Source organism: Oncorhynchus mykiss, chromosome 5 (genome assembly GCF_013265735.2).
Source record: "Oncorhynchus mykiss isolate Arlee chromosome 5, USDA_OmykA_1.1, whole genome shotgun sequence".
Classification (NCBI taxonomy): domain Eukaryota; kingdom Metazoa; phylum Chordata; class Actinopteri; order Salmoniformes; family Salmonidae; genus Oncorhynchus; species Oncorhynchus mykiss.
In genome coordinates, this window is record NC_048569.1 from 66,349,487 (window position 1) to 66,361,084 (window position 11,598).

The 11,598-nt window shown below is 39.5% G+C and overlaps 1 protein-coding gene across 2 annotated transcripts; it reads left to right on the plus strand.

Annotated features, from left to right (window-relative positions):
• Positions 1-86: 86 nt before the first annotated feature.
• On the plus strand, positions 87-6,087 carry mob3a (MOB kinase activator 3A). Of its 2 annotated transcripts, none has more exons than XM_021603964.2 (4): positions 87-317; positions 3,040-3,600; positions 5,239-5,441; positions 5,693-6,087. In XM_021603964.2, exons 2-4 carry the CDS (start codon positions 3,183-3,185, stop codon positions 5,720-5,722), a joined length of 651 nt encoding a protein of 216 aa, XP_021459639.1. In that variant the 5' UTR covers positions 87-317; positions 3,040-3,182; the 3' UTR covers positions 5,723-6,087. The 2 variants fall into 2 exon arrangements, with proteins under 2 accessions (XP_021459639.1, XP_021459640.1); XM_021603965.2 differs by lacking the exon at positions 87-317 and adding an exon at positions 841-860.
• The last annotated feature ends 5,511 nt before the right edge of the window (positions 6,088-11,598 follow it).

Sequence of the window (11,598 nt, forward strand, 5' to 3'; positions counted from 1 at the left end):
ACTTATCATATATCATTAGGCATATCATTAGGCTACCATTAGGCTACCAGCCTAATGATAGAGTTGTGCACGCCTCATTGAGGTGCGCCACTCTGTCCTCGGGCGGTGTACAGTGACGTCTGATCAAAGGAAGTTGGGGTTTTTTTTGGTAGGGAGGGGCTTATTTTTGTTTCCTAATAAAGTATAGACTTAGCGCTGTGAGTCGTATTCTTATACATTAATCATAATGTAGCTTTTGTTATACATTTGAAAACGATTAGCAAAGTTTATTTTATTCAAGGGAACATCGCTAAAGAAGGCTCAGTAAAGCGGAACAAGTAAGTGGTGTCGCTAAGTTCGGGGAAAGTGGTTGGGAGACGAATTTCGTCACCGTCAGCTCGGTAGCAATTTACTCCGTTATGTTTACGTGAAATGTAATAATGATCAATATTTTGATGAGAAGGTTATGCTTAGCTTTATTATGCGAAAAGCAACAAGTGCGATTGATGTCCTTTTTTTCACGTCATGAATAAACTTCGTAGCCTCGTCACGCGCCCTCATCGTTCACGAAACCAACATTAGCATCAGCGCGCAGGCTACCGCAATGCTACATCATGTACTAACTAGCTAGATTTAAGTTTTTCACTTTTGCCTTCGACCACTTTATACTTCTGATGTCAGCTGTCTAGATATAGGCCTATAAGTAACTTCAATATATGAAATGGCCTTATTGTCTGAGGTCACTTCATAAAATCGTGCAAGGTTGTCCATGCTGACTCGCTTGGCTGAACCAGGCCGTAAAGTAAATGTGACAAATGGGAAATGACTCGTTGCAACATTGTAACCACATTCTAATTAAAAACCTCACTCTCTGCAACATGGTAACTATCTAGTCTACTCTGTAACAACACTCACTTTTGTAACATTGTAACTGGTTGGTGTTATTCTTCTCTAAATTGATGTAGACAGACTTCCATGAACCTACTACTCTTATGACAGCAGTCATGGAAGTGTATTTTTATGGTTTGGTAGTTAAATATGGTTAAATAGTTTGATTATGTGATTATTAATCAGTGCTTAAACATGATTTATGAATAGTTTTTTAATTAGTTAATTGGAGCTCAGAAATGGACAGAGACACCACAAATGCTTACAGTATTATTCATTCATACCAAACAGAACTAATGGTGATGCAGATTGTTTTAACAAAGTATCCGTCAACAATTTGGACACACCTACTCCTTCAAGGTTTTTTACATTTTTTAAAAGTATTTTCTACATTGTAGAATAATAGTGAAGACATCAAAACTATGAAATGACACACATGGAATGATGTAGTAACCAAAAAAGTGTTACACAAATCAAACTATTTAATATTTGAGATTCTTCAAAGTAGCCACCCTTTGCCTTGATAATGGCTCTTGGCATTCTCTCAACCTGCTTCATGAGGTAGTCACCTGGAATGCATTTCAATTAACAGGTGTGCCTTGTTCAAAGTTAATGCCCTGGAGGGTAGGAGCGTTGGGCCAGTAACCGAAAGGTTGCTGGATCGAATCCCCGAGCTGACAAGGTAAAAAAAATTGTTGTTCTGCCCCTGAACAAGGCAGTTAATACACTGCCGAAGCCATGGATGTCACACCTCTCTGATTCAGAGGGTTTGGGTTAAATGCGGTAGACACAACTGACTAGGTATCCCCCTTTCCCAGTCCGGAAAATTGTAAGAACTTTGAAAGTACCTTCAAGTGCAGTCGCACTTGAACTGGCTCTCATGAGGACCGCCACAGGAAAGGAAGACCTCTGCTGCAGAGGATAAGTTCATTAGAGTTACCAGCCTCTGAAATTGCAGCCCAAATAAATGCTTCAGAGTTCAAGTAACAGACATCTCAACATCAACTGTTCAGAGGAGACTGCATGAATCAGGCCTTCATGGTCGAATTGCTGGAAAGAAACCACTACTACAGAACACCAATAATAAGAGGCTTGCTTTGGTCAAGGAACAAGCAATGGACATTAGACCGGTAGAAATCTGTCCTTTTGGTCTGAGTCCAAATTTGACATTTTGGTTCCAATCGGCGTGTCATTGTGAGATGCAGAGTAGGTGAACGGATGATCTCCACATGTGTGGTTCCCACTGTGAAGCTTGGAGGAGGTGGTGTGATGGCTTGGGGGTGCTTTGCTGGTGACACTATTTAGAATTCAAGGCACACTTAACCAGCATGGCTACAACTGCATTCTGCACCGATACGCCATCCCATCTGGTTTGGGCTTAGTGGGACTATCATTTGTTTTTCAACAGGACAATGACCCAACATACCTCCAGGCTGTGTAAGGGCTATTTGGCCAAGAAGGAGAGTGATTGAGTGCTGCATCAGATGACCTGGCCTCCACAATCACCCAACCTCAACCCAATTGAGATGGTTTGGGATGAGTTGGACCGCAGAGTGAAGGAAAAGCAGCCAACAAGTGCTCCGCATATGTGGGAACTCCAAGACTGTTGGAAAATCATTCCAGGTGAAGCTGGTTGAGAGAATGCCAAGAGTGTGCAAAGTTGTCATCGAGGCAAAGGGTGGCTACTTTGAAGATTTCTCAAACTATAGTTTGATTTGTTTATTACTTTTGTGGTTACTACATGATTCCATATTTGTTATTTCATAGTTTTGATGTCTTAACTATTATTCTACAATGTAGAAAATGTTTTTTTTTTTAAAGAAACCCTTTAAATGAGTAGGTGTGTCCAAACTTTTGACTGGCACTGTAATGTAAGAAATAAATTGTGGGCCTTGTTGGCATAGTTGTGGTTAGAGCTTTGGACTAGTAACCGGAAGGCTGCGAGTTCAAATCCCCGAGCTGACAAGGTACAAATCTGTCGTCCTGCCCCTGAACAGGCAGTTAACCCACTGTTCCTAGGCCGTCATTGAAAATAAGAATTTGTTCTTAACTGACTTGCCTGGTTAAATAAAGGTAAAATAAATAGCCACACCAGATGGAATACTGCTGAATTTGACAATATGGCATCTATGTGAATCTGACACTGTCAATTATTCTTTCTACCCCTCTCAGATTTGACCCTTCAACAGTCTCAGGACTAACATCATCTGTGAGAAAAATAAAACCAGTGTGTAACAGCTCCACTGTTGTTGATTTCTCCTCCATCTAACCAGTACATAATTATTTAAGACATAAACAAACTGCCACATGCAACAATGTCCATGGCCCTGAAGCAAGTCTTCAACAAGGACAGGACATTCCGGCCGAAGCGTAAGTTTGAGCCCGGGACACAGCGCTTCGAGCTGCACAAGAAGGCCCAGGCGTCTCTGAATGCAGGCCTGGACCTGAAGCAGGCGGTAGCACTGCCCCATGGAGAGGACCTGAATGACTGGGTAGCCGTGCACGTGGTGGACTTCTTCAACCGCATCAACCTCATCTACGGCACCATCAGCGACTCCTGCACCGACCAGACCTGCCCTGTAATGTCTGGAGGGCCCAAGTACGAGTACCGCTGGCAGGATGAGCACAAGTACAAGAAGCCCACAGCCGTTCCAGCCCCAAAGTACATGAGCCTGCTGATGGACTGGATTGAGGTACAGATCAACAACGAACACATCTTCCCCACCAACGTCGGTATGTACAAATAATGATAACTAGGTACATGGGCTGGGATCAGCATTGTGATAAATGGGTTTAATGTTTTGGCAGAGTTACAAAAGAGAATCTTGATAGGCTGAATTCCTTGAGTTTGCTTTGTCATTACTAAGTGCAACAGCAGTATTTGTTCATCTACAAAGAGCCAGAAATTCTTAACCTTCCATTCTTCACATCCTCCCACCACACAACTTGGTATCTGACTAGCTGTAGAAACAGCCAAGCAATAGCATTAGAAATTGGTCACAGAATCCACAGTAGGGTATAAATAGGCATGGCATGTGCACATGTCCCTGGAATTGCATTGTTAAAATGCAATTAGAATAGCGTAAATGGATGGACTTCGTCTATTGCAGACCTGCCAACATGCACGCATTTTGCGTACCAACTACGCAATTCTCTGTCCATGTAAGCAGGTACGAGATCCGAGTTAAAAGTACGCAGAAATTAATAGGGCCTGTATTTTTTTAAATGTAATTTTAATAAAATATATCTACTGAGAAAATCTAACATCTCAATTCTCGAGCTGCAACACACAGACATGTACGGAGTTTGTGTCAACGGACATGGAGATTAATACCTCATTATTCGACGTAGCTACACCGTGTCTGTCCCTCCTGTTTGTTGTGATACTGAGTTTGCCGACTGTCAGCTGTACGTAAACACAGGACAAATCCATTTTCGACTCCGTGTGTTGTGGAAAGGTAAACACTAATTGTTTCAAGCTAACCTTAGCGAAAATAAAATGAGCATTCAGTGCCAGCAGTTCACACGCATTTGCTAGCGCTATAAATAAAATTTAAATACGAAAAATAACTGGTCGCATTTGTGCGATTAGTTGTATTTTCCACGTAACAGTACGAGGATCACCCAACCTGATATATTGTAATTGTAATTATGTTCCACGTCACAAAAAGCATTACACAAGTATAATACAAAATAAATCTAAACATATATATTGGCATTAAATGGAGTCGGGAGTTTAGAAGACTGCGCGAAGAAGGATTGAGTGTCCGGTTTTAGCTATAGAGGCAATGCTTCTAAAATGCCTTTGCACTAGATTTGAGATTTTATCAACTTCGAAAAGGATGTATGCGCTGCAAAGAAATAAAATAGGCACCTTTTACATAGGCTGAAACACCGGACTCTACTAGCGAACGGCGTTCAGATTCCCTTTGCGGTAGCCTACTTAAGCTTTGTGTAGCTAGTTTGCGTTCTGTGTCGATGCGATCATTTATTTTTGTGTTTTCAAAATGATTTTGCTTTTAGTGTTGATTAGGAACCATGTCTAAAAAAAGCATCAGACTCACAAACAGCGTGTGCTATGGGAAGTAAACTCAAATTTGCAGGTACTCTAAAAAGTTGGACAGGGTTGGCAGGTCTGCTATTGGATGGATGAAGGAAAATATGAATAATCTGTCCTGTGGTCATTTAAAGGCTCACATATCTCCAAGTGATACAAGCATGATCCTGTGATGCACAAAAAGTTGAGAATGAATCTGACAAGTAGACTGATTCAAACACACATGGTTGAGAGCATGACTGCTTTTGTTTACTTTACATGTTTCAGGAGGACATGTCTTCATTTTTTTGTCATCTTTTGTTTTGTTTTTGAAGGTACTCCCTTCCCCAAGACCTTCATGCAGGTAGCTAAGAAGATTTTGTCTCGCTTGTTCCGTGTGTTCGTCCACGTCTACATCCACCACTTTGATCGTGTGAGCCAGATGGGTGCAGAGGCCCACGTCAATACCTGTTACAAGCACTTCTACTACTTCGTAACAGAGTTCAACCTCACAGACCATAAGGAGCTTGAGCCACTGGTGAGTGAGGAAAAAATAATTGAATTGTCTATCTTGTTGGTATGTGAGCTGATAAAACAATTGCACACGCTTATAAAGGCAAGGATACCTTTTAATTTCCATATAATTTCTTTGACATTACATGGCTTTTGTGTAAAGGAAGCTGCCTTTAGTTATGTCTGTTTTGCACCCTAGAATTGTGATCTTTACGAGCACATTTTTGTGCTTTTGCTATAATAATATTGCTAAACTACAACTCCTGTCTCCTACAGAAAGAGATGACATCACAGATGTGCCACTAAGGGAGCGCCACTGACCACTTGACACATTCCCCCTTGAAGACTAGTTCCGTCCATGTAGAAGAATGAAACAGGAAACGTAAACCAAATCTAAAAGAGTCTTTATTTTTATAAACAAGTACTGTAATCTATTTTAACCATGTAGGTCTTTTTAACCAGGAACCTTGTAAGGCATTCTGTTCCTTTTAATGTTTTGAGCATTTTATCAGAGCACAGTATTAAGAGATCTTTCTTTTTTAATTTGAAGCTGAATCATTCCTGTCATTTAGTTCTCATATCTTAAAATAATATATGTATGTTTGTACATATCTAAGATTGTAGTATGTGGTGACATTAAAGATACTCATTCTATGTTCCTACTCTAAACTCAGTGTCTTATGTTTAATTATAGAATGGGTAGTTTGGATCCTGGATGATGATTGGATGAGCAGCATTTGAAGCCTTGTTGTATTACCATTGTTATTTTTCCAGAATATACACTCAAACTAATATATTGTTTGTTAATTAAATCTATGGCATTGTTTTGTAAAAGCAATAAAATAACTGAGAACAAAGCATGTAGAGCGAGACCAACTAACATAATAAACCAGTCGTGCAGGTCTTAAGTTGGTCCACAAGGTGGCATAAAGACCACAAAAATATGGCTGGTGTAAGGGTTGTGGAGTTAATATGTAGCTGGAAGCCCATTCAGTTTAATATACAGTGCCTTGCGAAAGTATTCGGGCCCCCTTGAACTTTGCGACCTTTTGCCACATTTCAGGCTTCAAACATAAAGATATAAAACTATTTTTTTGTGAAGAATCAACAACAAGTGGGACACAATCATGAAGTGGAACGACATTTATTGGATATTTCAAACTTTTTTAACAAATCAAAAACTGAAAAATTGGGCGTGCAAAATTATTCAGCCCCCTTAAGTTAATACTTTGTAGCGCCACCTTTTGCTGCGATTACAGCTGTAAGTCGCTTGGGGTATGTCTCTTATCAGTTTTGCACATCGAGAGACTGAATTTTTTTTCCCATTCCTCCTTGCAAAACAGCTCGAGCTCAGTGAGGTTGGATGGAGAGCATTTGTGAACAGCAGTTTTCAGTTCTTTCCACAGATTCTCGATTGGATTCAGGTCTGGACTTTGACTTGGCCATTCTAACACCTGGATATGTTTATTTTTGAACCATTCCATTGTAGATTTTGCTTTATGTTTTGGATCATTGTCTTGTTGGAAGACAAATCTCCGTCCCAGTCTCAGGTCTTTTGCAGACTCCATCAGGTTTTCTTCCAGAATGGTCCTGTATTTGGCTCCATCCATCTTCCCATCAATTTTAACCATCTTCCCTGTCCCTGCTGAAGAAAAGCAGGCCCAAACCATGATGCTGCCACCACCATGTTTGACAGTGGGGATGGTGTGTTCAGCTGTGTTGCTTTTACGCCAAACATAACGTTTTGCATTGTTGCCAAAAAGTTCAATTTTGGTTTCATCTGACCAGAGCACCTTCTTCCACATGTTTGGTGTGTCTCCCAGGTGGCTTGTGGCAAACTTTAAACAACACTTTTTATGGATATCTTTAAGAAATGTCTTTCTTCTTGCCACTCTTCCATAAAGGCCAGATTTGTGCAATATACGACTGATTGTTGTCCTATGGACAGAGTCTCCCACCTCAGCTGTAGATCTCTGCAGTTCATCCAGAGTGATCATGGGCCTCTTGGCTGCATCTCTGATCAGTCTTCTCCTTGTATGAGCTGAAAGTTTAGAGGGACGGCCAGGTCTTGGTAGATTTGCAGTGGTCTGATACTCCTTCCATTTCAATATTATCGCTTGCACAGTGCTCCTTGGGATGTTTAAAGCTTGGGAAATCTTTTTGTATCCAAATCCGGCTTTAAACTTCTTTACAACAGTATCTCGGACCTGCCTGGTGTGTTCCTTGTTCTTCATGATGCTCTCTGCGCTTTTAACGGACCTCTGAGACTATCACAGTGCAGGTGCATTTATACGGAGACTTGATTACACACAGGTGGATTGTATTTATCATCATTAGTCATTTAGGTCAACATTGGATCATTCAGAGATCCTCACTGAACTTCTGGAGAGAGTTTGCTGCACTGAAAGTAAAGGGGCTGAATAATTTTGCACGCCCAATTTTTCAGTTTTTGATTTGTTAAAAAAGTTTGAAATATCCAATAAATGTCGTTCCACTTCATGATTGTGTCCCACTTGTTGTTGATTCTTCACATGTGGCAAAAGGTCGCTAAGTTCAAGGGGGCCGAATACTTTCGCAAGGCACTGTATGCCATTAACCTCATCCTAGACTTATAGATCCATTGAAGGGGATACGTAGAGCTTGTGACATGATTCAGGGTAATTATCTGATTTAAAACGGTTATGCAAGAAACAGTATGGAGTGAAGGAAGACAGCAACTTTGTTGTAAATGTTTTCTTCTGTCCTCCATAATTGCTCAAACTAAGAAGGAACACTACTTGGCCTTTGCCAGATAGGCTTGAGCACAGTGGTCTGGGGTGGATTAACAGGCCATGATATTTCATAATGAACAGTATTATGTCACAGCCAGGGAGAGTTAAAGGCAAGAATGATTTTCATTCATAACCTGTCCTATTCCTTGTCGATGGGGACAACGTATCAACGTAACCATGACCTGAACCCACTTGACTTGAGCTAAATGAATCCAAGGACATCACATGGAATTCACTTTCTTGGATGAGTAGGCTCCTCAAAGGCAGGTCGATCGGTTGTCAATCTGGTCTCAGAGCATTTTGTATTCTGTATGTAAATCCGAGACTCTCCATTTAGTATGATATGTTCTGTTTCGTGTGATTACGTAAGACCAGGGGTGGAAAAAGTACCCAATATTCATACTTGAGTAAAAGTAAAGATACCTTAATAAAAAATTACCTAAGTGAAAGTCACCCAGTAAAATCCTACTTGAGTGAAAGTCTAAAAGTATTTGGTTTTAAATATATTTAAGTATCAAAAGTAAATGTAATTGCTAATATATATATATATATATAAGTATCAAAAGTAAAAGTAGAAATTATTTCAAATTCCTTTTATTAAGCAAATCAGATGGCGCCAAACCACAATTTTCTTTTTAAATACAGCTCGCCAACACAGACAAAGTATTTTTGTGTTTAGTGAGTCTGCTAGACTTGTCAGTTTGGGGATTTGAACTTGCAACCTTTCAGTTACTAGTCCAACACTAACCACTAGGCTACCCTGCAAGTTCTCTTTAAGTATGTAAATTAGACCATTTTCCTGTCCTGCTAAGCATTCAAAATGTAACAAGTACTTTTGGGTGTCAGGGAAATTGTATGGAGTAGTAAGTACATTATTTTCTTTAGGAATGTAGTGGAGTAAAAGTTGTAAAAAATAAATAAAAGTAAAGTACAGATACCTAAAAAAATATAGCGACTTAAGTAGTACTTTAAAGTATTTTTACTTAAGTAATTTACACCACTGCATAAGATAGATGGTTACTTAGTAGGGAGTTGGTCAGGATGGGTGGGCGTATAATGTGAATGTCTAGCAACCCAAAGGTTGTGCGTTCAGATCTTATTGCTGCCAACTTGATCATTTTAGCTAATTACCAACTTTTCAATGACTTAAATGTTAGCTAACCCTTCCCCTAGCCTTAACCCGTTTAACCTAACTTTAACCCTAACACCTAGCCTAGCTAACATTAGCCATCTAGCTAGATTTTGTAACATATCATACGGTTTGCAAATTCTTAACATATAATACAAATTGTAATTCATAACATACAGTATCATACAAAATGGGTGATTGGCAACCACAAATTAATACATACCATATGAAATGTAACACATCATACTAAATGCAATGTCTTGGATTTACGTCCAGAATAATACAAAATGCTCTGAGACCAGGTTGCAAAACCTGGAAACCACCTTTAATTCAGGCTGTCGTGCCAAGAGTACCCACTGGCCATGTTACAGGAGTACATGACCTCTAGCTGTGAGGGGAAGAGGATTATTTCTATCTGCCCTCGGTCAACAATATTACATAGCAGGTTCTAATCAAAATTCTCTCTGCATCTGCTTGACTATGTAGTCTCAGTGCCAACTCACAAGAGTAATTTCCCCTCATTCTTCCCTACAGCCACCATGTGACTGGTCTCCCTGCGTGAGCTACGTGTGAGACCGAACGGAGATGATTTGACTCATCTCAACCTGCTTGTTTTTTTTTGTGTGAAATGTTTTAGACCAGACTGGACTCCACTCGACATTTGGAGAATTGGCATGAAAAGGCGGAGTTTCAACTGGATCAGGGCGGGATCAAATTAAAGAATTTCCGTAGCACCAATCAAACGTGAATTTACTCAACTCTGTCTGAGTTGTTGCAATGACAATGTGCTTCTGCTGTTTTTAATGCAAATGTCATTGTTAACACGGTGGATTATGTGACTCGGCAAATATTAGGCTGTGAGTGCACACCCTAACGGTTTCATGACTTGCAAGTCAGTTTGCCTCATGTATGGTCCTCCTGTATTATCTCGCAGACTGAGTGTCATTTCAAATGGTCTTATTTCAATTAGAATTAAGTTCTAATTGAAATAGGATCATATTCCTGTTACATAGTAGGATATTTCAATAAAACATGTGCTTGGGATGTCTGTAATATTTAGGACTTTAGGACTAATGAAATATTCTCAAATGTACACAGAAAGGGATCAAAAGTGTCAATTTGGGTTAAAGTAGAATTTGGTAGTGACAGTATACAGTACTTTATTGTGTATGTATAAATATGTCATACTATTTCATTAAAAACAGCTGACAACGTCACGAAAACCATGCGCATGCTTCAATGGGGCAAAAGTCCTTGTGTTGTTGTGATTCTAGATGGCCGGATAACTAGCAACAATGACAAGAAGTTTCATGTGTGGAATCGTGGGTGACTCGTTTCAGCTAGTTCTATCTTGTTCTTTATACCATGTCTTGTTTTAAGGTGTTTTGACTGATGTCACTTCTATGCTAATATGTCTCATATTCGCTAACTAACCAACAACTGTCAGGATATATTTGTGAGACAAGTGCTAATCATTGTGCAAATGTATTTACAGTATGTTTTCAATAGCCTAAAATCGAAGACAAAATATGGTTTACGTTGACAACAATACCCAGTCTGTTTTTCCCATAGTTGCGAATGAGTCGCTTTTGTTGCTAAACAACCATCCCATCGATCTATGCTACTCATTAAATAATTTCCTTCACAATTTGTGGTTCTACTTAAATTTGAAGCCCCAAAATATATATGTTTACTAGATAAGTACAAGGATAGGTACCATATAACTACAGTGTAGGAACATATTATTAGGCCAACATAGTAATTACTAAAGTTGCCTGACATGTAAGATAACACATATATAACATGTACCTGAATACCATGCAAATACAGTTTTAGGGACAACGCAGGGAATTCTTTCAGTTAAGGTTGTCTGTTGGTTGAGCGGTTGGTCTGGACTAGTCCGACATTTAAGTGAGATCTTCAAATAATATACAAAATTCCAAACACTGCAGTCCTAAAGTGAACTGAATATATATTAATTTCACAGCACATTTGAGCAATTGTTCATGTCCTTAGTGGGAATATCTTGGAGAGAGTATTGGGTGGGATGTATCATGTGTGGTCTCTGGAACCTATAGCTTAGTGATATGTGTACTTTTGGTGCTATTATGTCTTTATCCTAAAGTGTCATTGGGACTTGTAAAGGTGCTATTTGGATAACATGTATTGCTATAATAGTATTTTATTTTGCTTGAAAGTTGTAGTGTTTCCTTTCCTTTAAAGGTGGCCATGTTTTCAAATGTTCTGGGAACCTCATTCTAAGAAAAAGTGTGTGTAAATCT

Coding starts and splice junctions, on each gene's coding strand:
- mob3a (XM_021603964.2), top strand. CDS start 3,183: ATGTCCATGGCCCTGAAGCAAGTCTTCAACAAGGACAGGACATTCCGG. Junction 3,601..5,238: donor CATCTTCCCCACCAACGTCG/GTATGTACAAAT, acceptor TTGTTTTTGAAG/GTACTCCCTTCCCCAAGACC. Junction 5,442..5,692: donor ATAAGGAGCTTGAGCCACTG/GTGAGTGAGGAA, acceptor TGTCTCCTACAG/AAAGAGATGACATCACAGAT.